Source organism: Onychomys torridus, chromosome 2, assembly GCF_903995425.1.
Source record: "Onychomys torridus chromosome 2, mOncTor1.1, whole genome shotgun sequence".
Taxonomy (NCBI): Eukaryota; Metazoa; Chordata; class Mammalia; order Rodentia; family Cricetidae; genus Onychomys; species Onychomys torridus.
Genome location: NC_050444.1, coordinates 131,337,182 through 131,363,654, shown reverse-complemented (window position 1 = coordinate 131,363,654; position 26,473 = coordinate 131,337,182). Strand labels below are relative to the sequence as shown.

General features: G+C 43.1%; 1 protein-coding gene across 1 annotated transcript in view; it reads right to left on the bottom strand.

Annotated features, from left to right (window-relative positions):
• Tesk2 (testis associated actin remodelling kinase 2) overlaps nt 1-26,473 on the bottom strand; it is a 120,297-nt gene that overhangs the window by 16,741 nt on the left and 77,083 nt on the right. Inside the window, exon 4 of the mRNA XM_036177334.1 lies at nt 15,960-16,008. Within this exon, the coding sequence (XP_036033227.1) occupies nt 15,960-16,008 (49 nt within the window). The remainder of the gene's footprint in view (nt 1-15,959; nt 16,009-26,473) is intronic.

The window sequence follows — 26,473 nt, the reverse complement described above, 5'->3', positions numbered from 1 at the left end:
CCCTTTCAAGATACATTATCTCCCTCCTCTTTCCAAGGGGGAAAAAGGAACAAATTCTACAAATATAATGAGTATACTTTTTTAGACTATGATACTGAACTTACAAAGGACTAGAGGACCTAATGGTATAATGAGCAAGAGATTTTAATTGAATTCTAGTCAATTATTCCTTCTAAGAACCATTTAATTTTGAAAAAAATAAAGTTAGTTGTCCTTCAGTTTTCCCATCTACCCAGTAGGTATACCTGATCCGCCTAATATACAATCTTTTTGTTTGATGTTTTAAATGAGAATATAATTAAAAAACAAAAAAACATGGATATGCTCAGAAAGAACATGGTAATAGAATAGAAGAATCAGAATAAACCAGTTGGGGGCAGCACCACACAGCACATCAGATCCCCTGCGTGAAGCAGAGTGGGTTCAGTAACTCAGAGAGAACACACCTCCTGACTCTCAAAAGGAAAGCCTGTTTACCTGCTTAATCCTGCTTTGTAATCCACCTTGGACATCTTACAACAGTGGAAGCATTAGCACAATGACTTCTCACTCTAGGGGACTCTGCCCAAGTTCACAATGGAGGGGCCATTGCTGAAAAGAAATCGAACTTGTGAACTCCAAACTATAGAGAGCAATGCAGCTAACATCTGACAGTGTAGGCAAATTTCCTTAGTTTTGAGAGTCAAAACATCTAAATAAATAGTTTGCTTCTTTGACACGGTGACAGCGAGACATAGAAGGCCTGTCTTACATGGCTGAATGTCAGGCAGAAGGAATGAAGACTGCATTTTCTGAAGGCCTGGTGGTGCTTGGACTCTTGGTTTTGGTTCAGAGTAACACATATGTATTTACAAATATGTATCAAAGCCCAAGAAAGCCAGAGTGTAGTGGCTCACATCTACTGTAGTACTTGGGAGGTTAAGGCAAGGTTCAAGGCCAGCCTGGTCTACACAGTAAGTTCAAGGTTAACCTAGGCTACATAAAAGGATCCAGTTTAAACAGAAAGGGAGGTATGGAGGGAAGAACTAAATCCATCGACTTACCTAGAAGGTGGAGAGCAAAGAAAAAATGATAAAAGAGGAGGATTCATAGTGACTAACAGACTCTGGCTTTCCTAGGCAGGATGGAAAAGTAGAAACCAGGTCCAAAGAAGGAAACCAAACAGAATTTTTTTTTTTGAACAACAATCCATTTGTCTTGCCTAATGCTGGAGAATATATTGGTGGGGCTGATAAGCCTCTGGGCCCTCAAAAACCACAACTTCTCCATGTCTCAAGAGCCATGCATGCATGTATGAAGAAAGGAAGTTTGAGATCTGCCAACAAGGAAGATTTCAAGGTTGCTAAACACTGTGTGCCCCATTAGTGGGAACATTCACTTCCCCATAGGCAGCTCTGGGTGCAGACTCAGCTGTGCAGCCTATGAACAAATCCCTCTGCAGAAAAGCCAAGGTAAGAACAGCTATATTAGCATGTTCAGCTTTGCTGGGTGGGAATCACAGATGCTGCATGTTCAGTTTTTTACAGACGGTCCCTTTGGGTTGTCCTACAGAATAAGCCAATACCAAAACATATTTAAATGCCTTATAGACGTTTTAACATTTCAATTTGAATTTTTTTTGAGGCAGAATTTCTCCAGTCTAGGCTGGCCTCAAACTTGCCAGGTAGCTGAGGATGAATTTTTTGTTTTGTTTTATTTTTAGAGACCTATCTCTGCCTCCCAAGTGCTGGGATTAAAGGCATGAGCCACCACCGCACGGCTAATTCTGAACTCTTGATCTTCCTGTCTTACCTCTCAAATGAGAATTATAGGTACTTTAGTACCTGTTACATGATACATATATCAATTTTACCTATACCAAAAACTGCTTCTTCTCATAGTCTAATGAAATATTATAACAGCTTCCTTCATTTAATCTTTTTATTAAAAGAAAGTACACACATGTTGGTAAATGTTAACTGTCTCCATAGTCACATGGAAACACAATGTAATTTTGGAGTCTTTTTGTTTGTTTGTTTTTAAGATGGTGTCTCATGTAGCCCAGGCTGGCTGTAAAACTACTATGTAGTAAGGCTATATCCTTAAACTCCTGATTTTCCTGCTTCTACCCCAGAAATGCTAGGATTACAGGCATGCACCATCATGCTGGGATTAAAGGCGTGCGCAGCCACTGTCCAGCTTAAACACAATAATTTAAAATTGACAATCACCACACATGCATTTAAGTGGATAATCAGCTTGCCACTTAAGATTAATTCTGATGGGCATGATTATAATTGCCAGTAATCCCAGCATTTGGGAGGCAGAGGCAGGTGGATCTTTGGGAGTCCAAGGCCAGCTTGATCTACATAGTGAGTTCCAGGACAGCCAGAGCTATATAGTGAGACCTTGTCTATAAAAACAAACAAGCTGGGCAGCACCAAAACAACACAGAGAAACCCTGTCTTGAAACAAAACAAAAAATAAAAATAAAAAATTTTTAAAAATTAAAAACAAACAAATAAACACAAAGCTAATACCCAATGCAATACTATTAAGGGAATTGTCTTTACATGCTTGAATAATAAGGGTAGAATCCTGTAAGTTCAAAGCCAGCCTGGCCAAAAGCTACATAGTGAAACCCTGTCTCAAAAAAAAAATAGTCTGATCTTTTTTGGTCTTTTTTTGTTTGTTTGTTTGGTTTGGTTTTAATTGTGCATATGTGTCCATTTTTGTGAAAATGAGTGCAGGTGCCCATGAAGGCCACAAAAAGGTACACCACTACTGCCTGGCGCTCTTTCAGATTCTTGAACTGTTAGTTTCTACTTTCCAACAAATATACTCACTCATCTGGCCAGAACCTGAAGCACTTACTTAAGGGAGGTAAATGTTGCCAACTGTCTGGCAGAGGTCCCTTACTGCATTCTAAGTAGCAGGACTATGCTGAGAAAGTCCATGCATTCTATCCATTTTCCCACACAAATGCTAAAAATCTTTTAAGTGAAAACAATTAAGACAGCGGCTAGTCTCTTCCTGTAGTTCACAGTTTAGTCCAGATCACATCTAGTAGGTATAGCAGCCCAGGCTAACCCTGAACAAACATGTAATCTTTATGCCCCTCCCAAGCATTGGAACTATATATAGCATATGCTTCAGCAAGATAATCTACCTGAAATGCCAATCTAAGCCCACTCCCACATTAAATTATTCAATGATCTTCTATTATTGTTGGCCTAAAACTCAAAATCCCAGCAGATGGGAAGTAGAGAGATGAGGCTCAGCAGCTAGGAACACTGATTGTTCTTCCTAAGGACCCAGTTCCAGTCCTAGTTCAAAATCGGCTGTAACTCCAGGTTTAAGGGGTCTCATTTGGCTTCTACAGACACCAGGAAAGCACATGGTGCATAGACATACATGCACACAAAACACTCATACACATTGAAAAACAGCTGTTGGGAGGCAGAGACAGGGGGATCTAGAACTCAGGACTAGCTTTGGCTACATATTAAGCTCGAGTCTACTTGAGACCCTGTCTCAAGAAAACGAACAAAACCCCACACAACTCACAATTCTGAGTATAGGTTATAAAGCCTTTCACTCTTGCCTATTAACCAATTAACCTGCACATTTACCCACTCTTTACAAGAAATACGCTTCCCGGCCCCACACCCATCTAACACTCACTAACTGTTGAGGTTTGGTTCCATTTCATGATATCGCATAGGCAGAGCTGGGAATAAGATACCCAATGCAAAAGAACCACAAAGTAACGAAGTACAGAGACTAGACTAGATTCTTTTGTTCTTCATAAGTGGGGAAGAGATGAAACTAGAGTTAAGATGAAACTAAAAGTTAAATTTAGTATAGCAAGACAGCCCAGCCGGGCGGTGGTGGTGCACGCCTGTAATCCCAGCACTCGGGAGGCAGAGGCAGGTGGATCTCTGTGAGTTTGAGGCCAGCCTAGTCTACAGAGCTAGTCTAGGACAGGCTCCAAAGCTACAGAGAAACCCTGTCTCGAAAAACAAAAACAAAAAAACAAAACAAAAAAAAGCCCACATATACTACACAGTTAGACAGCCTAAAATTGAATTGTATTTTATGTATGGGTGTTCTGTTTCCACATATGTATGTGCACCACATGTGTGCAATGCCTTCAGAAGCCAGAGGAGAGCATCAGATTCTCTGGAACTTGAGTTACAAATGATTTTGAGCTACTATGTGGGTGGTGGGAATCGAACCTAGGTCCTCTAGAAGCGCAGCCAGTGCTCTTAAGTGCCAAGCCATCTCTCCACTTTCTGCATTGCATTTCTATAACTGTGCCACCCTAAGTGGGTTATATAATTTCTTTAATACATATCTATAAAATAGAAATAATAACCATATCTAACATATAGAATTGTTATGAACATTCAAGGACATACATACAATGTGAAAGTTCCTAATAGATCAGTTGTTCTTCGTTTGTTTGGTTTTGGGAGATGAATCCAGGGCTGTGCTCATGGCATGTACTCTACTTATTATAATTATTACTATACTTATTATTCAGATAGAAATTCTGGTATTCTGAAATAAAGCATTTTGGCAGGGAATATAGTCAGAAAGTAGAGTGCTTGCTTGCTTGGCATGATTGAAACCTAGGACAGCATTAAAAAGGCATGGTGAACACCTTTAATCCCAGCATTCAGGAGACAGAGGCAGGCAGATGTCTGTGAATTAGAGGCCAGCCTGGTCTACAAAGTGAGTTCCAGGACAGTTAGGGCTGTTATACAGAGAAATCCTGTCTCAAAAACAAACAGACAAACAAACAAATAAATAAATAAAGCCAAGCATGGTGGTACATGTCTAAGATCTCTTGAGGTGGAAGCAGGAAGATCAGAAGTTCAAGATCATCCTCAGCTACATAGTATGAAGTCAGTCTGGGATACATAAGAATCTGTCTCCAAATACATAAATAAAGCAACTACAGTTAATTTAGCAGACTATGGGAGCTACCAAAAGTTTACAGGTGATGCTATAATGTGATCTCATGGAAGTTGAACTATGTTCCCTAAAAAGACAAGTTTAAGGCTAGCAAGGTGTCCTAGTAGGTAAAAAGTGTGTGCTATATACCAGTCCAATGACCTAAACTTGATCATTAGAACCCATGGTGGAGAAATTCTAGTGTTATAGGCAATCCCAAAAGCTATCTTCTTATCTCCATACGTTAGACAAGGCTTTCTCTCTCACACAAATAAGAAAATAAAAATTTAAAAGATAAGTTCGTATCATAAACCCTAGCGCCTACCCCTCATGACCTTACTTAGAAATAGGGTCTTTGTATATGTAATCAAAGTAAAATGAGGGTGAATGGGAGAAAGGTGGACCCTTACTCCAGTATTACTATACTTTTTAAAAATTTTTTATTATTAAGAAATTTTCTATTAATTTTACACACCAACCACAGATTCCTCTCTCTTCCCTCCTCCCACCTCCCAGAAAAATCTTTTTTTAAAAGGAATTATTTATTTGCTATGTATACAGTGTTCTGCCTGTACACCAGGAGAGGACAGGGAGGGCACCAGATCTCATTACAGATGGTTGTGAGCTACCATGTGGTTGCTGGGAATTGAACTCAGGACCTCTGGAAGAGCAGCCAGTGCTCTTAACCTCTGAGCCATCTCTCCAGCCCTTATTACTATATTTATAAAGAAGCACAGACACAGAGAAAATGTTACATATGAGGTAACATATCTACAAGCCAGAGAATACTAAGGACTGCCACACCCACCAGAATGAAGGAGGAACAAAGAAGGACCTCAACAACCCTGAGACGGAAAATAATCACCCTGACAGCACTTTGATTTGGCCCTCCACCCCTCAGAGCTGTGTGATACATCACTCACACTGCAGGGTTTGCTAGGGCAGTCCTAGGAAAATACTATAAGATCCAGATCATTTGGGACTAGATATGGTGTGTCCCAGGCTGTAACCCCAGCACCAAGGGTGCTCAGAGGAGGAGTGTGAATTCAAGCCCAGCCAGGAGAGATGGTCAGCAGGCTTTACTTGTCACCTAGTCTGGTGACTTAAGTTTGATCCCTGGGACCCACATGCTAGAACGAGAACTGACTCCTACAAGGTGTCCTATCACCTCTGTACTCATGCTGTGGTATTTGTGTGTGCTTACTTACACACACACACACACACACACACACACACACACACATACACACACACACACTAAATGTTATTTTTAAAAAATTTAAGGTGTATGTGTACACATATACAAGTAAATAAATATAGGAGCTGGAGAGATGACTTAGCAGTTAAGAGCACTGACTGCTCTTCCAGAGGTCCTGAGTTCAATTCCCAGCAACCACATGGTGGCTCACAACCATTGTAATGAGATCTGGTGCCCTCTTCTGGCCTGCAGTCATACATGCAGGGAGAACACTGTATATATAATTAATTAATTTTTTAAATGCTTTAACAAATAATTCTATCACTGGGCAGTGGTGGTGCACGCCTTTAATCCCAGCACTTGGGAGGCAGAAGCAGGCGGATCTCTGAGAGAGGCCAGCCTGGTCTACAGCACCTGGTCTTCCAAGACAGTCAGGACTATACAGAGAAACCCTGTCTTAAAACAAAACAGAACAGAATTCTATTAGAGTAGCAGCTGCTGTGAAGATTGCCAACATAGTGGTAATGTTCCTTTTATTTAGGACAGTGCCAAAGGAGACTGTTAATGGTAATGCACCAGGGCCTTAGGGCCTGAGAGTATTTTCCAGGGATCTCACAATGAAACTATCACCTTTTGTTTGCAATGAAAATGTTAATATATGGATTCGGGGTGGCTTGAGAGAAAGGGCTGGGGGATGGGAGGAGGGAGGAGGGGGATCTGGAGGTGGTATGTGGAGTGAGTAGAAATTTTCTTAATAAAGAAAAATGAAAAAAAAAAACATAAAGAGAAAATATTAATACCAAAATAAAATTTTAAAAAATGTTAATACCAAAAATGGGAGATGAAAGACCACCAACCAAAACCATCATGGCCAAATTAATTAAAGCAAATAATTAATTAAAGCAAGTTTTATTTGTGTACATGGGCTGCCTCCCCCTAAGGTGGGGTTCCAGAAGTCAGCACTGGATGTGAGGAGACAAGGGTTTTGTTTTGTTTTGTTTTTGTTTTAAGATTTATTTATTATGTATACATTGCAGAAAACCAGAAGAGGACACCAGATCTCATTACAGATGGTTGGGAGCCACCATGTGGTTGCTGGGATTTGAACTCAGGACCTCTGGAAGAGCAGCCAGTGCTCTTAACCTCTGAGCCATCTTGCCAGCCCTGAGACAAGGTTTTTAAGAGTTCAGGGTTAAAGGGTTAAATGGGGGATTTGGTAAGCAAAACAGGCAGGATTAGAGGAGCAGAACATAAGCATAACAAGTTAGTCATAATGACCCCCTGAAACAAAGGCATGGTCACAAGGAGGTCGTAACAAGGTAGTCATAACAACCTTTTGAAATAAAGATAGGGCTGCAAATGGTTATAACAACTTTTTGAAACAAAGACATGGTTGCCATTTCCTGGAACAGGCAGCACAGAATCATTTGTAGTTAAGGTTACAGGTGGGGCATAGTCTAATCCTTGAGAAACAGAGGTTTAATCATAAACAGGAATGAGCCTAGTTTGTCTTTACTATAAGATGGCTTTTAAGCCTAAAATGGAGGAAGGCTGGTTCATCAAAAACATCCTAAATTCTCAAACCACCCCTATGATCTCATCAACTGAAATCCTATCTAATGCACCTCAAGATTCACCCTACGAGCAAATTTCAATTCCTTAGCAACTCTTTGAGGAGCCCACCAAAACGATATATATGGCTATTGTAAACACAATGAAGTGCAAGTCTCTAAGCCTTTCTTTCTCCATCTCTCTATTAACCCCCATGTTTAAAGTCTATGCTATAAATCGTTTAATAAACTCCAGTTTTGCTAAAATCCTTTCTGTAGTAAAGTCAAGAATCCTGAGTGGACATCTCTGAAAAAGAAGTCAGGATGCTACAGGAGCTGCATCTCCAGCCTGCACCCCACTACTACTGATAGTAGACATGTAGAACCAAGAAAAGAGTCAATGACAACTCAAAAATCTCCAAATTGAGATGTTCGGAGCAGCAATGGGATGAGATCCCAAGATCTTATCTAACTTACTTTGTCATCAGTAAGTAAGAAATCAGTATCCATGACAAAGAGCCAAATCCAGGCCTTTTGGACTCTTGCTCTTTGGATGGGCCTTCCAAAGAGAGGGGCCTGGGTGCCGGCCTACTTTTCACTATAGTCTAACAATGCTTTTGTGCTAGTCACTGGATGCTTGTTGGTCTGCTGTAAGCACAAAGGCTAGCAGACATCCCATCCTGCTGGCTCGCTTTAAAGAAAAAAGAAAGCTTTGTTACTGGCCTGGGTAATTCCAGGACAGGCACCCCAGGAGCGCCCTGTGGGAGGCTTATGCTCCATAGGAGCCTCCTGTTCTCAGCGTGAGGATCCACAGCCAGTGTGAGAGCATACATCTGCACATCCGCTGAGGCCTGTTTTCCTCTGTACAACCTCCCCTTCAGGAGACTCATCAGAGCCTGCTTAAAAGGAATCAAGAAAGAGGGGACATTAGTTCTGGCTACAAAATAGCTTTTACTAACCCACAATACATGCAGAATATTTAAATATTTCATTTGCTTTGCTTTTTCATATGCCTTTATTCCCCCATGCAATTTTTATTCACCCTTCAAGCCCAGCTGGGGCCTTTATCTTGGGAAGCATTTCCTGATGCCTCATCTCTTCTTACTTAGTGCCACTTCTACATCCTGAATATGTTTCTACTCCTAATCACAGTGAAAATCTGATGGTAGGGACCAAGCATTTCTTGACATTCTAAGCCTGGTATTCTAGGAAATAAACAATAATTTTTTTTTAAATTTTGCTTTTGAAACAGGGCTTTGCTTTACAGCCCTGGACTCATTTGGAATGCACTATATATTGTGCTGTGGTGATCCTGTTATCAAAGTTGTTAGGGTCAGTGCCTAGGCCCAGTAGCTACCAGAAACAACCTATTGGCCAGTCTTCAATAGGCCAATAAAACAGTGAAAAGCCAAGAAAAGAGACTTCTTCAAAGTGGCCATGCTGGGAAGAGGAGCCAAGAGATTCCATGACGCCTACACTTCACCCCCACCCCCACCTCCCTACTCCAGCCTCCTCAAGTCCATCTTCTGGTCCTAATAATGATGTTTAGGTTTAAAAGGAAGGCAGAAGGTCTGCATAACTAAACAGTCCTGGTCAAGGCATGGTTGCACCCATCACTACTGACCCACAACATCTCTCAGCTCCAGTATCTACTGCAAAATGGTTAACAAGTTGTCAGAACTGTGCAAACTCTCCTGGGAAACAAGTTCCTCAAGCAGAAGCACAGGATTTCTGCCATTTCCTCCTCACAGCATGAAATTCCTGGGGGCCCATTGTCTTAATAGTCTTAAAGCCATAGGGAGGGGCATGGGTATCTCTCATTAGAATAGCTTTGCTACTTACTAACAGGACAATTATCATCCTTTAGCCTCAGGTTCTCAAGAACTAAGATTACAGTTATGAGCCTCCTTGCCTGTATAAATTCAACAATAAACTGTTGAATGAAAACAATGAAATGCACTTAAATAATGGAAGCAGGGGAGAGTACTCAGTTCTTAAGAACACTAATTACTCTCTTCCAGAGGACTCGTTTGGCCCCAGCACCAATGTCAGGTGAGTCACAATGGCCTATAACTCCAACTCCACAGATCCAATGCCCTCTTCTGGGTTCTGTGGGCACCCTAACACATCTGGCATACATAAACACAGACACATGAGTAACAATTTAGAAATAAACAAATGGGCTGCCACTGTCTATAACACCACTACCACTACCAAGACCCTCAGTGGAGGGGGGGTAGCAAGACTTAGAGCCAGAAATCCACGAGGACTGGAACAAACAGTGTCTTTGGACATGACAGGAGTGCTGTGCTCATGAGTTCACAGAAACTGTGGTTACCTGAAAGACCTGGTCCAGATCAAGCTAGTTAACATTTTAACATGGAAAGAGGAGGGGCTGGTGAGCCTCCTCTCCTGACTGAAGGTAGATGGCTTCTAGGATGAGGAACAGGCAGTTTACTTTAAAGGGTGTGACCCCTGGCAGGTCTATACTTAAGTAATGGTTCAATACCTAGAATTATATGGTTACTAAAAATTATTGAAAATTGTACATATTACCCAAGAATTATGTCATGAGCCTTCTCTGGTCAGGGTGTTCCTTTCCCCAAGGGTGTCTTAGTGCCATGATCAAAAATCTCTATTACCATTTGGAATGAGAGAAATCATTCCACATATGCCTTTGAATTTCTGCCATCTTTCCAGCTTCCCACTGAGAGAAAGCCCTTCCACCTAAGTGAACAACACTTCCTTTATGGCTTCCATGTGCTGCACATCTGGACCTTCCCTGCAGATCTAGTTCCTCTGCTTGGCCAGGAGTATCTGCATGTGGTAATTGTTTCTTTCTCAGCTGACATTTCTTTTATAATATTCTAGAGACTATAGAGCTTGTCGGATTCAATATAAACTCAAATTTTGTTATTTGTCTTTTAATAATGCAGATTTTGTCAAATCCAATAAAAAGGTAATGGATGGTCTAAAAAAAGACATGAGATTGAGGGAGTGGGGAAATGGGGAGAGAATCTGGAAGGAGCTAGGAGGAGTGAGGAGTAACTATAATCCAAATACACTGTATAAAATCTTCAAAGAATAAAAAAATTAATTTAAAAAATTGAAGCAGACTTAAAGTTTCTTCTCTTATTGGATTCCCTCCTCCCAATTCAGTGACTAATATGTCAAGAAAAAAAAGTGATTAATAAGTCAAGAAAAAAAAGAAAGCCAGGCACAGTAACTCACATCTTTCCTCCCAGCTTTAAGGAGGCAGAGGCAGGTGGATCTTTGAGTTACAGACTGGTTTACACAGTGAGTTCTGGGACAGACAGCTACATAGGGAGACCCTGTGTCAAAACAACAAAAACAAAAATAAATAAATAAGAGGCAGGAAAACCAGCTACAAAATATGATCCCAGAGGTTAACATGGAAAGAAATATGAACAGACGGACAGAAGACAAGAGCACAGCAGCACTGGGAATGAGAAAAAGTCAGAACGGATTCTACACTTCTGTCTGGTGTTCCCATCTCTCTTTTTTCAGACAGACTCTTGCTATGTAATTCTAACTGGCCCAAATTTGCTGTTGACCACTTGGTCTGGAATTCATAGATACACATGTCCTTACCTCCTGAGTGCTGTGACTAAAGGCTTACATTACCACACCTGTCTGAAAGAATAAGAAACAGGTGTTTGCTACCCTGCCCACCTTAACTAAGTTGTCCTTTTTTGTGTGGAGCTGAGGATCGAACCCAGGGCCTTGTGCTTGCTAGGCAAGTGCTCTACCATTGAGCTAAGTCCCCAACCCAAGTTGTCCTTTTTTATCCTAAACCAAGACTATCAAAGTGCCTATCCCACAGTAGACGCACTCACTCAAGTTTACGTGAGTTTCTCTCCTCGCAGTTTTGCTACTGTCATGGTGGCGCTTTGTTTGTTTTGTTGGTACCGTGGTGAATCTAGGGTCTGTATCCCTGAATCCCAGGCCTCCCCTAATAGGTTGTCATTTGTGCTCACCATCAATAGTCCTTTAGGGACCTCTAAATCAAGGAGACTATTTTGGGGGGAGTTTTTGGTTTTTCAAAACAGTGTTTCTCTGTGTAACCTCCCTGGCTGTCCTGGAACTCTCTCAGTAGACCAGGCTGGCCTCAAACTCATAGAGATCCACTTGCCTCTGCCTCCCAAGTGCTGGGAATAAAGGCATGCCCGGTCCCCCCCCCCACTCCTCCCCACCCCCACCCACCCCCACCCACCCACCCCCACCTCAGAGAGGCCATTATAATCAGTATTCTTAGTAGTCTTCTTTACCATGGGCCACAAGAGCCTCCCCAGAACTGCTCCATACTTCAAAAACACCCATGCTTCTGCTGCCAAAGTTAACCTAAAACAGGACAACCTGACAGTCTTGTATCCAACTCAAGGCAAAATAGGACAGAGGAATACTTTGTACTAGGCCATACAAAACAAGGGAAGTAAGAGACAACCAGCAATATCACAGTGCACCAAGACACTGGAATCGGGGTCTAGCGGCTCAGTTTTGTAAATATCACAGTACACCAAGACACTGGAATCGGGGTCTAGCGGCTCATTTTTGTAAATAATGCATGAGTTAGGTCACTGAACCCACAGAGTTTCCTTCCACCTTAAGCTCAAAGGTTATAGAAGGCTTCCAATAAGTCAGACGACAGCTCAGAAGCAACACACACCAATCCATACAAACATCTCCCAACTTAACTACCCTAACAGACCAAACTCTTACCCTGTTGTTTCTACCTCCCACGTGCTGGGACTATAGGTGGAAGCCACCATGTCCAGCTAACCTTTAAAGACTGTGTAGGTTCGCTTCTCAGAACAGAAATACACAGAAAACCTTTCTAGACCTGGGGTGCTAATTATGAGCATATTCATTTGGAACAATTTAGTGAGCAATACTTTCCATGTATGTCCATCCTCTGTTACATTATAATTCAGTGAAAAGCTCTTCAAAATTTAACATTAGTGAAAATATACGAAAAACAACGACACACCAGCATTCAAAGGAGAGACTTGTCACTGTGAGAAATACAAGTTTCAATAGTTAGCATGCATTAAGCAATTATTAAATGTAAGGCACTGTGCTAAATGAGCGTTTTCTATTTCATACTCTCAGTATCCTAGCAAGGTTATCCATTCTATCAGCTGTAGCAGGAATCTTAAAAGTCTTATTAATAAAAATCAACCCGAGGCCAGTTATTGGGGTGAATGCTGGAAGATCAGAGAAGCAGAACAAGCCACAGTTTCCTCATCTCGCCAGTTCCTCAGCTGGTCTTGTTTCCTCAGACTGCAAGCTTCTGTGTCCTCATCCCAATGGCTCTCAGCTGAACTGTGCTGCTCCAAAGCCTATAAACTTAACCAGCCAAATGCTTAACTAGCCAAAAGCTTCTAGTTTCTGGTCTTCACGCCTTATATATCTTTCTCTTTCTGCCGTCACTCCCTAGGATTAAAGGCTGGATTTCTGGAATTAAAGGCGTGTGTCACCGTGCCTGGCTGTTTCTAATGTGGCCTTGAACTCAGAGATCCAGAGGTATTTCTGTCTCTGAAATGCTAGGATTAAAGGCGTGTGTGACCACTGCCTATCCTCATGTTTAATATTGTGGCCATTCTGTTCTCTGACCCCAGATAAGTTTATTTCAGGGAACACACATTATTTCAGGGGACACAATACCACCACAATCAGCAACCTATCATGTTTGATTGCTCCCTCCTCCTTGAAACTCCTTTTCCATCCAGACCGACATCTTTTCTTCCTCTCTCACCATCCACTCCTCAGTCTCTCCTCCCTGCCTGCTAAGCTAAAACCTCCAGAGCTTGGTTCCTTTTCTCTTCTCTATGCTCCTTACTGCAGAAACTATTGGTATCTACATTTAACACAGGAAAACATGGAGGCTCAAACAGATTCAAACCTAGGCAATCAAGACGCCAAAAGTTGTGTTCTTGACTTCCTCACCATCACTTCCATCCTTCTAGCCATGTAAGAGGCAAAATATTCTATATTCTTTTTTCTTTTGAGATAGGTCTCACCATGTAGTCCTGGCTGGCCTGGAACTCACTATGTAGACCAGGCCTGTCTCTGCCTCCTGAGTGCTGGGACTGGCCTGACCTTGTACATTCTAGCCTTCAGTAACTGAGAAAAGGACATACCTAGGGCACCTGGGACTTTCTTTCTTAAAGTATTAGGAAGATTGTCAGGCACCAAGTCAACAGGAAGCCATTACTCTCGCAGATTCTAAAGTTTCTTCACTTTACACTTGGGTAATTGCTTCTTGATGAGGAATGTGAAACTATTCTAGAACAAAGACTGTCAGACCTAGATGTTTAGGAGACTTTTTGTTTGTTTTTGAGACAGAGCTCTTTAGGCAGCCCTGGTTATCCTGAAACTCAATATGTAGACCAGGCTAGCCTTGAACTCACAGAGATCCACCTCGGTGCCTCTGCCTCCCAAGTGCTGAGATTAAAGGTATGTCTAGGAGAAAAAAAATTATTTGGTATTGGGAGGGGGCACGTGCTGTTGCATGAATGTGGAATCAGAGGACAACTTTGGTTGAGTTATTCTCTTTAAGAGAATTTTTAATAATACAGATGGGGTAGAGGCAGTAGGTTTCTCAGCAATTAGAGGGACTTGCCTCTGAGCCTCAGTTCAATCTCCAGAACTGATGTGAAAAGAACTGACTCCCAGGGTTGGGGATTTAGCTCAATGGTGGAGCACTTGCCTAGCAAGTGCAAGGCCCTGGGTTCGATCCTCTGCTCAAAAAAAAAAAAAAAAAAAAAAAAAAAAAAAAACCAGAAGAAGAAGAAAAAGAAGAAGAACTGACTCCCACAAGTTGTACACAGAGAAAGAGAAAGATATTCAGTCCCTGGAATCCATTCAAAGATGGAAGGAAAGAAGTGACTCCACAAAGTTGTCCTGAGTCATGGTATGTACACACACACACACACACACACACACACACACACACACAATAAAAAGGAAAAAAAAAAAAAGATTAGGCCAGTGAGATGGCTCAGTGGTTAAAGGTGCTTTGTCACCTTGCCTAACAATCTGAGTTGGACTTCCCCAAACCACATAGTATAAGGAGGGAACTAACCCCTGAAAGTTGTTCTCTGAATTCCACCTGAAGTTGGGGCCCACATGAGGACAAAGACACACAGACACACAGACAGACATAGACAGACACACACACACAAATGAATAATACAATACAAAAATTAAAAATACTGGAAAAGAGCCATGTTGTGGTGGCACACCTTTAATTCCAGCACTCAGGAAGTAGGCAGGATCTCTGAGTTCAAGGCCAGCCTGGTCTACAGAGAGAGAGTTCTAGGACAGCCAGGGCTGTTACACAGAGAAACCCTGTTGGGGGGGGCAACTTAATTTGGGGCTGGATAGATGGCTCAGTGGATTAGGGCAGTGGCTACTCTTCCAGAAGTCCTGAGTTCAATTCCCAGTACCCACATGGCAGCTCACAACTGTCTATGATGGAATCAGATGGCTTCTTCTGGTGTACATGCAGACAAAGCAACCATATATATAAAATACATAAATAAATCTTTGAAAGAATACTGGGAAAGAAAAATACAGATGTGGGTCCTGGTGTGGTGGTATGGGGCTGCACGTTCAGGAAACTGAGGCAGAGGAAATTTCAGTTCAAGACTAGCTGAGGTTACACAGCAAGACCTGTCTTAACAAAGAAGATATATGGGACCTATCCAGGGAGGTTCAATCCAGACACCTGGAATCTGTTCCCAAGAACTCAAGCATTTTCTGCAGCTACTAACATGGCACCTGAATTCAAGAAGTCTTTATAAGAGAGATGCTCTGTCCTCCAAGATGACCACATTGTGATGTCCCCACCCATTTGAATTACTGGCTCCAAAAAGTATGAAGAAAGACCAGGAAACCAGAGCAGTTGATTCCAGATCACAACAACACTTTCCAGCGGTCTGGGAATTTGTTACCAGGAAAGGGCTTGCAATCAAGCCATAGCATCCTGACACCTAGAAGGGAGAAATCCAGAAAACAAGAACCAATTTCACATTGGGACACTCACGTTTTCAGGCTACTCACCAAATATCACGAGGGACGATAAGAGCATAGGAGCTAAGGCTGTTGTCCCAAGACAACAGACAGACACATTGGCATTTTGGTGTAACTACAATTGCATGTGCATTTTACCTACATACACAAGTAAAATAGATCACAGATGCTGAAACAAAGGCAAAGAAGTGTACTTCAGCACACTAGAGAAGTCGTACCTCTGTAAGTGCATGCAACTGTCCTTGATGTACACACACACCCATGAACCTGAAAAACAAAACAGATATTTTTTCAAACAAAATGAACAAGATAAGAATAAAATTCCATATGAAAAAACTAGTTGAGTTACCCAGGCATAGGAAACAATGCAATACTTGTAAAGTCCCTGTACTATTTCAGTCTTGCATATGATGCTAGATTGAGGACAGAAAGATGGCTCAGCATATAAAGGTACTTGCCATCAAACCTGATGACCTAAATTCAACCCCTAGGAGCCACATGATGTTAAGAGAGAACCAATTCCTGCAGGGTATCTGTGCTAGCTAGTCTAATGTCCTTAAATAAGAAAATATCTGTATAAGATCTGGCTGTAAGGCATTTTCTTAACTAGTGATTGATGGGGAAGGGCCAGCCCATTGTTGGTGGTGCCATTTGTGGACTGATGCTGGTCCTGGGTTCTATAAGAAAGCAGGGTGAGCAATCCAGTAAGCAGCACCCCTCTGTGGCCTCTGTATGAGTTTGAGTTCCTGTTCTGGCTTCCACCAATGATGGACTACAATGCAAAGTATAAGCCAAGTAAACCCCTTCCTCTTTTTGGTTATGGTGTTTCCTCACAGCAATAGAAACCCTAACTAAGATAGCATCCTCTGACCTCCACATACCATGGCATGTGTACACTGTCTGTCTCATAAATGTAATTTATGTAATTAAAAGTTTTAAAAATTCCTAACTGATAAATTTCATTAAATGTCTGCTGGCAGCATACTAGAAGTAAAAGGCAATGATACAATAGTGAAGAGGGAGGCTAGCAAGCCTTTAAAACAGCATGGGAGAACCAGGCAGTGGTGGCGCACACCTGTAATCCCAGCACTTGGGAGGCAGAGGCAGGATGATCTCTGTAGTGGATAGCCATCCCAGCATTGGCCTGGAAGTTCCAACCCCCATTGAGGCTTCAGTAATGATCATGCCCACAAGGCGGGGCAGAGGAGGGAGCGGAAGACCAAGGAACAAGAGGAGGTGGCTCTCTTGGTTCCAGGACACTGGACGCTGGAGGTAGACTGAGCAGAGTTCTCCAGAGAACACCGGACTGCCCTATACCTTTGCCAGACCCTGTAACCTACCCCTTCAAAATAAACCCCACAAAATAAACCTCCCTTTTAACTACGTGGAGTGGCCTTAATAATTTCACCAATAGATCTCTGTGAATTTGAGGCCAGCCTGGTCTACAAAGCTAGTCCAGGACAGGCTCCAAAGCTACAGAGAAACCCTGTCTCAAAAAACAAACAAAAAACAACAACAAAAAAAAAACAGCACAGGAGGGCTAGAGCTGTAGCTCAGTGGTATAATACTCACCTAGATTCCCTTTCACAGAATTGCCAAACTAAAACAAAATAAGATAAACAAAATAATAAAATAGGAAACCTTCACTTGAGAGTGGCTTGGCAATTCTTTTTTTTTTTTTTTTTAAAGATTTTATTTATTTATTTAGTATGTATACAGTATTCTGCTTGCATGTATGTCTGCAGGCAGAGAGGGCACCAAATCTCTTTACAGATGGTTGTGAGCCACCATGTGGTTGCTGGGAATTGAACTCAGGACCTCTGCAAGAGCAGTCAGTACTCTTAACCTCTGAGCCATCTCTCCAGCCACCCCCCCCCTTTTAATTTTAGTTTTTCGAGACAGTCTGGAACTCAATTTGTAGACCAGTCTGGCCTTGAATTCACACAGACCTGCCTGCCTCTGCCTCCCAAGTGCTGGGATTAAATGCATGTGCCATCACAACTGGTTGTCTTGGCAATTCTTTTTTTTTTAAGATGTATTTATTTATTATGTATACAGTGTTCTGTCTGCATATATGCCTGCACACCAGAAGAGGGCACTAGATTTCATTATAGATGGTTGTGAGCCACAATGTGGTTGCTGGGAATTGAACTCAGGACCTCTGGAAGAGCAGCCAGTGCTCTTAACCTCTGAGCCATCTCTCCAGCCCCAATCTTGGCAATTCTTAAAGGCTAGTGATTTAGCTCAATGGTAGAACAATTGCCTAGCAAAGACAAGGTCTTGGGTTCAATTCCCAGAATCAATCAATCAATAAATAAATAAAAAGTTTCCAAAGTAAACAAAAGAAAGTAAATATGAGGGAAATTAAAGGGAATATTGGAGGGAGTTGAGATAGGGTCTCACTATAAATCTCAGGTTTGCCTTGGAACTCAGCTAGTCACAAAGGCATCCTACCTCAGTTTCCCTAGTGAATCACAGGAGTAGTCACTGGCTCTGACATTCATTTCTAAATTGATTATAATCTGCATTTGGCAGGTTTCTTCATGGTAGAAAATTCAGAGTTTTATAGATATCTGTCTATCTGTCTTTCTAGTACCTAGCAGAGTGTCTGTCATATAGTAATCCAAGATTTTTTTTTTATGTGCATTGGTGGTTTTGCCTGTGGGTATGCCTGTGTAAGAGTGCTAGGCCCCCTGGAACTATAGTTACAGACAGTTGTGAGCCACCATGCAGGTTCTGGGAAATGAACCCAGGTCCTCTGGAAGATCAGTCAATGCTCTTAACCGCGGAGCCATCTCTCTAGCCCCTGTAACCCAAGATATATTGACTAGCAAGAATGGTTTTCTATGATCTAGGAATTTATTAAGGGTTGAAGTGCCCTCCTTGAGTTGGATATTTGTACTTGTGGTGGTTTGAATTAAAATAGCTTCCAAAGCCTTGTATATTTAAATGTTTAGTCACCAGGGAGTGGTACTATTTGAGAAGGATTAAGAGGTCTGGCATTGTTGGAGGAAGTGTGTCACTGGGAGTGGGCTTTGAGGTTTCAAAAGCCTATGCCAGGCCCAGTCTCTCTCCTCTCTCTCTCCCTCTCCCCACACCTCTAAGTGCAGATCAGGATGTAGCTCCCAGCTACTCCTCCAGCATCATTTTCCCCATCATGATGATAATGGTCTAAGCCTCTGAAACTACAAGCAAACCCCCAGTTAAATGCTTTCTCTTATAAAAGTTGCCTTGGTCATGGTGTCTCTTCACAGTAATAGAACAGTGACTATGGATGTAATTGGCCCCCATAATCTCAAAGGGAATGGCGGTACTAGGAGGTATGGCCTTGTGGAGTAGGTATGGTGTTTTTCTTTTTTCTTTTTGTTCTTCTGTTGGCTGCTTTATTAATTCACCACCCCTCCCCTTTAGGGCAAGATCATGTATCCCATGCTGGCCTCAACAGGTATGTAATTGAATGTGACCTTGAGTTCCTCTTTATCTTTTAAGATTCATTCCATCCATCCATCTATCCATCCATCCATCTATCCATCCATCCATCCATCCATCCTGTGTGTGTGTGTGTGTGTGTGTGTGTGTGTGTGTGTGTATGTGAGAGAGAGAGAGACAGAGAGACAGAGAGAGACAGAGAGAGAATGTGAGTGTGTCCATGCCACAATGCATGTGAGAAAGACACAGGACTACTTTCTGGGGAGACAGTTCTCTCCTCCCACCTTTTCTTTTCTTTTTTTTTTTTTTGTCTTGTTGGAGGAAGTGTGTCACTGGGGAGGTGGGCTTTGAGGTCTCATATATGCTCAAGCCACACCCAGTGCCTCAGACCACTTCCTGTTGCCTACAAGAAATAGGACTCTCAGCTATTTCTCCAGTACCATGTCTGCCTGCATACTGCTATGTCCCACCATAATGATAATGGACTGAACCTCTGAAACTGTAAGTGAGTCACTCCAGTGAAATGTTTTCCTTTTTAAGAATTGCCATGGCCATAGTGTCTCTTCACAGCAACAGAAACCCTAACTAAGACAGTACTGAAAATCACCCTTCCAAGATCAACTAAAATTTCATCTTCCCTAAAGGATCCCATGACTGATTAGGTGATTAGCACAATAGCTCTTCCTTCTTTCCACAGTACTGCCAGCACTTTCCCCTTCTCTGAAAGCTGCTGATTGGCATTAAGTGAAGTCATCTGAGTCTGGAGCCAGACTGCTACTGACTCCACCACATACTCAAGACCTCTGTTTTTAAATATACTTATCCATTCATTTATTTATTTGTCATCATCATCATTACTGTGTGTTTGTTTTATTCACATCCAAAGCAGGAATATTACTATGGCCTAATTCCTACAGCCACTTTGAAAAGGAAATGATCATGATACTCACTAAAAAGTATAGTTATTCTTTAACATCATTGATTCCCCCACTTGGAATATACATAAGCTTTTGAGAGGACAGAGCTTGGACTGGTGAGGTAGCTCAGCAGGTAAAAGCGCTTGCCACTGAGCTTAACAACTTGAGTTCTATCTCCAAAATCAATATGGTGAAAGGAAAGAATAGACTCCTGCAAGTTGTCCTCTGACCTCCACATGAGTACCATGGCACTTAGACTCGCTTCCTCCCCCACACACAAAGTACATAAATAAGTATTTTAAAAGATATAAAAGAAAGCAAGAAAGAAAGCAAGTGCAGCTCTTGAGTAAGATGACTCAACAGGTGCAACACTTGCTTTGAAAGCCTAATGACCTGAGTTCTATCCTTGGAACCCACGCGAAGAGGGAAGGAGAGAACCTAGTTGCCCTCTGGCTTCCATATGCACACTCCATCAGAGATACATACACAATACTAATACTCATAATAAATACATCTTTTTTTTTTTTTTTTTGAGCTGAGGACTGAACCCAGGGCCTTGGGCTTGCTAGGCAAGTGCTCTACCATGAGCTAAATCCCCAACCCAATAAATATATCTTTAAGAGAGTACAGATCCTAATTCATTTGCTTCCATGTACAATGATGAACACATAATGTGTTCTATATAAGCATTTACTGAGTGAAAAGTAATAATCACCAAATTACTAAATGTTTTATAAGAAAGAACTTTTTGATTGTTTTCAAGATGGGGTCTCTCTGTGTAGTTCTGGTTGTCCTGAAACTCACTGTGTAAACCACGCTGGTCTCAAATTCAGAGATCCACCTGTCTCTGCCTCCTGAGTGCTGGGATAAAAGTGTGTGCAAGCCCAGCAAGAAAGAATTTTACCAGTACTATATAATAAGAACTTACCTCAAAAAGGAACAAAGAAATAGAAAGACAGAATATTTTGAGAAAGGTACAAGGCTAGGAAGCCAAGATGCATTTGACTTATTTAAATAATATTTATAAAGACGTCAGGCACTAAAATTTTACTATTCCCAGAGGTACACAGCACATCCAGACACACACAGACATCATACGATAGTTTCCTATCTCTTTCTTTTCCAGCCCACTTTGGCATCACTATATCACAGTTGTGCCACACTGCTTTGCTTTTCTACCTGACCTTTCCTGCCTCATTCCTTACACAGATGACCACCACTGCCACATTCAAAATGGTGTCACAGGGCTGGGATCACAGTTTGGTTGGTAGAATGCTTGTCTAACATGCACATAAACTGTGTATGGTGATATATGCCTATAATGCCAGCATCCAAGAGTTAAAGGCAAGAGGATCTGAGTTCAAGGTCATCCTTTCCTACATAGAAATTTAAAGACCAGCCTGTGCTATGAGACCCTGTCTCAAACAAAACAGAACAAAACAGTCAATACAAGTTCATTTCCACATTAAAATTTGAGAAGCAAACTAGGTATAGCAGCATATACCTGCAGTTCCAGCACTTGGCTGAGGCAATAGGACTTAAGTCTGAGGTCAGTGTGAGTTACATGGTAAGACTCAGTCTCAAAAAGGAGGCACTAAGCTGGGCCGTGGTGGAACATACCTTTAATTCCAACACTCAGGAGGCAGAGGCAAGAAGATCTCTGTGAGTTCAAGGCTAGCTTGGTCTACAGAGTGAGATCCAGGACAGGCACTAAAGCTACATAGGGAAACCCTGTCTCGAAAAACCAAGAAATAAATAAATGAAAATAAAATTACACTCTTCCTGATTCATTCCTCCCCTCCTTACCCCCTTTCTCTTTGCTTAGGGTTTGCTTGTTGTTTGAGAAAAGGTCTTATGTAGCAGAGTGGCCTTGAACACACAGTATAGCTAAGGATGACCTGAACTCAAGCTCCTTCTGTGCCACTACACCTCGCTTCCCAATGACTTCCCACTCCCACCTCAATCACGCCAGCTAGCATTACTTACTTCACTTAGGATGGAAGTGTGTTCTTTTCTTTGAGACAGTCTCACTATGTAGCCTGGCTGTCCTGGTTCTCACTAAGGAGACCAGGCTGGCCTCCAACTCACAGAGATCCACCTGCCTCCGCCTTCCAAGTGCTGGGATTAAAGGCATACACCATTCCTGGCTTTGGGAGTGTGTTCTTAGGTAAGTGCTTAAAAATTTAGTGATGGCTCAATTTCCCTATTTTTAGTTTTACATTATATATTGACTAATATTGAGAAGAGAATTAGTATTTTATATTTATTTTGTGTATGTGTGTGTGTGTGTGTGTGTGTGTGTGTGTGTGTGGTGTGTACAGGTACACTAGTCTATGTGTGCACAGACAAGAGGTCAGAGGTCAAAATCAGGTCTCCTATCAATTTCCACCTTATTTCTTTTAAAAGAGTTTTTATTGGGGCTGGGGCAATGGCCCAGTGGTTAAAACCAGTGGCTGCTCCTCCAGAGGATCCAGGTTCAGTTCCCAGCATCACAATCTTCTATAACTACAATTATAAGGAATCCAACACCCTCTTCTGCCATCTCTGGACACTGCATACATGTGATACATTTATATATAAGCAGGCAAAACACACTCATACTCATAAAATTTTAAAAAATTTTTTTTGTTTTTGAGACAGGGTTAAAAATAAATTTCTAAGAAAATTAATAAAGGGCTAGAGTTATAAATTAATGGGCTCAGAAGTTAAGAGCATTTGCTGCTCTTCCAAAGGACCTGGGTTCAAGTCCCAACACTCACATAGCTGCTCACAGCCATCTGTAACTTCAATTCCAGGGATCCAATTCCCTCTTCTGGACACACACACACACACACACACACACACACACACACACACACCATGCACACAGGTAAAACACCCATACACATAAAATAAAACTAAAAATTAAAGAGCTAGAGAATTGGCTCAGTAGTTAAAACTAGGAGCACTTGTTACTCTTGCAGAGGGCCTGGGTTTTGTTCCCAGCACCCATAAAATGGCTCACAACCATCTGTAACTCCAGTTCAGGGAGGTCTAACACCTTATGACTTCTGGGGGAACCAAGCTTGTATGTGGTACACATACATACACACATGTTGGCAAAACACATATACATATAAAATAAATAAAATAAAAGTTAAAACAAATACATAATCCAAAGATATAGGGATGAACAAAACCCAGCCCCTTTCCTTACTGAGCTTCTGGTTACTGGAAGCTTTACAGGAACTGATTACAGTCCAAATTCCTCAACGTGTTACTCCAAGGTTTGAAAGAGCTGGTCATGGTGGCACGCACCTACAACCTCAGCCCTTTGGGAGGTTGACTCATGGAATCTTTCATTTATTGGGATGCATAAAGGCGAGGGGCCAGGGGTGGTGGTTCAGTCTCTGACTGATGGAGTCGTTGATATTGTTGAGTTAGTACCAGAGTTTGAACCACCGAAATTCTCTCCTTAATAAATTGAATAAGTCTGTTTAAAATGCAAGGGCCGAACATCAAAATAAGCACAAGAATCAGCAGGGGGCCCATGTGGTCGATATGAGGGTGGTGAGCCATGGGGACCTGTGGAACCATCCCTCGAACCATCCTTGTTGTTCTTCAAAATATCTCTGTCTCTGCTTCAACCGCTCTCTGAGTTTCGCCATGCTATCTCTGACCAAACCTGTATGATCAGCATAGAAACAGCATTCTTCCTTCAGAGCGGCGCATAGTCCCTGTCCAGATACTTCTGACAGAGTCATCTTATGTTGGGTCTCTCCCAGGCATCGAGCTGGGGGGGGGTGTCCAGCTGGGAATGCGGGCCCTGTACTGCTACCCCTTCATAGTAGGGAGGGAGAGAGAGTAAACATAGCCAACATTCCTGAGTTCGGTCAGGCTGGGTGGCATTTAGGGTGAAATAGGCTCCTTGCAGTAGACCAAAGAGTCGATCCCCTGTCCCTAGGCGGGTCCTGGTGGGGGCCGCAGTTATTGGGGCTGCAGTTATGTTGGGAACATTCATATTGGGTGACATAGTGGGAGTGAGGAGTTGCTTAACCTGTCCCGTCTGGGATGGGGGTTTCTGATCTGAGAGGACCGTATTGGGGCCAACTGACAGGGGGGTGGTTTCTGCCTTGAGCTGAATTTTGAAGGTCAGGCCTTTGTTAAACCCTGTCATATAAAACCTGAGTCCCCAAGTATGCCCGGACTGCCATCCTCTATCCTCCTTGCCCTTTTCAGTGAAAGAGATAACAATTGGTAAGGGGACAGTTCCCTCAGTGCTGACTGTACATTTGTTGGGGCTGGAATAATTTTTAGACACCGTTATCAAGTCCCAACTAGAGCTGGGCTTCCAATAGGCCCCGCCGGTGGTCTCACATCCCCATTGTTTGCAGAAGAATTCCTCATATCCCCCACATCTACGGGCCTCCTTCCGGTTGCGGCCATCACGGGGGCAGACATAAAAGTCATAAGTGGACAAGGAACAACGGGTGTTTGCATTGATACATCCCGGTCCCCTCTGTGGGAAATGGCCTCGTCCTCCCCCAGGCCTGATTGACCGGGCTGTGCGAACCGGGAAGTCAGAATGACTCAAATGAGCAATGTCCCAAGCGTCCAGGCCCGCTATCAGCTGACAAATATCGGGAGTTAGGGGTGGCCACCAGGTGTGGGGGGCATGGTTGGCTGTGGTTGACCATATGGTCTCCCCGGTTTGGGATATAACTTGCCAAGTGAGCCTTTTAACCTGGTGAGGGGATCCTGACCCCAGGGTTGGGAGAGGGGTGAGAGTAAGGAGGAGTATCAGGCACGAGAGAGTCTTATCTTCAGTGGATTTTGAGTGCGCTGTACCTTCCATGTGGACTCCTTGGCGCTGGTCGGGTCAATCTCCTTAGCAGCCTTCACGTGGGAGGCGTGGACCCAGGCAGCAATCCCGTCGACCTCGAGAGCAGTTGGTGTGGTCAGCAGGACGGTGTATGGTCCCTTCCACCGTGGTTCCAAATTTTTGGTCTGATGTCGCCAAACCCAGACGGAGTCCCCGATCTGGAAGGGATGAGGGACTATTGGGTGGTCCAGTTGCTCTCGGTAGGCCGCTGCCAGAGGTTTCCAAACTTCCTTCTGTACTAGCTGGAGGGCCTGGAGGTGTGCCTCTAAGGTAGGGCTGGTGGCGAAGGACGAAATGTCAGGATGAAGGAAATTCACAATAGGTGGGGGGGGGCCCCATATATAATTTCAAAGGGAGTCAAACCATAGGGTCCGGGAGTATTCCGGGCCCGGTAAAGGGCTAAAGGGAGTAGGAGCACCCAGTCTCTAGAGCCAGTTGCAAGCGTTAATTTGGTCAAAGTCTCCTTAATGGTTCTATTAGCTTATTCTACCTGTCCTGAGCTCTGGGGCCGGTATGCACAATGAAGCTTCCAATCAATCCCCAGCAATCTGGCCACCCTCTGACTTACCTGGGAGACGAAGGCAGGCCCATTATCGGACCCCATTACCTGGGGCATCCCATATCTGGGAAAAATGTCCTCCAACAGCTTTTTGGCCACGACGTTGGCTGTTTCCTTCTTGGTGGGGAATGCTTCCATCCATCCAGAAAAGGTGTCCACAAAAACCAGGAGGTAACGGTAGCCATAGAGTCCGGGCGTTACCTCTGTGAAATCTATTTCCCAATGAGTCCCAGGGCGATGGCCCCTTAGGCGGGTTCCCTTGCCTAAGTGGGCCTTTCCGGGGTTCACTTGGGCGCATGCTGGACAGCTAGAGGTCACTTGCTGGAGTATTTGGTCCTGGTTCAGTAGTATAGCCCCAGAAGCCTCGTCGGCCAGTAGGGCCTTCATTTTGCCCTTGCTTAGATGGGTCAGTGCATGAAGGAACTTGAGCATGTATTGAGTATGGGAAGTAGGCATGACTAGTTTGTCTTCTTTTGTATAAGCCTGCTTCTCAGAGTCCCACTCCGCCCCCATTTTCTTTGCTAGCTCATGGTCCTCAGAGCTGTAGGGCATAGGGCCTCTGCTAGGCGGCGGGTGACCCTGCAGGAGCATCAACAGCTGCCCTTCCTTGGGTGGTTGGGAGGCTGCGGCTAGGGCGGTTAGGTCAGCCAGCCTGTTTCCCCGAGCCACCGCTGTGTTCCCCTTCTGGTGCCCTGGACAGTGCATTATACTGAGCTGCCGTGGGAGGAATAGTGCTTGTAGGAGATCCAGAATCTCTTTTTTATTTTTGACTTCTTTACCTTCTGAAGTCAGGAGGCCCCTCCGTCTGTAGATTTCTCCATGCACATGGGCAGTGGCGAAGGCATATCTGCTGTCAGTATAGACTGTGAGTCTCTTACCTTCCGCCATCCGGAGGGCCTGGGCGAGTGCAATCAGCTCCGCTTTCTGGGCCGATGTTCCAGCCGGCAACGGCGAGGCCCAGACCAC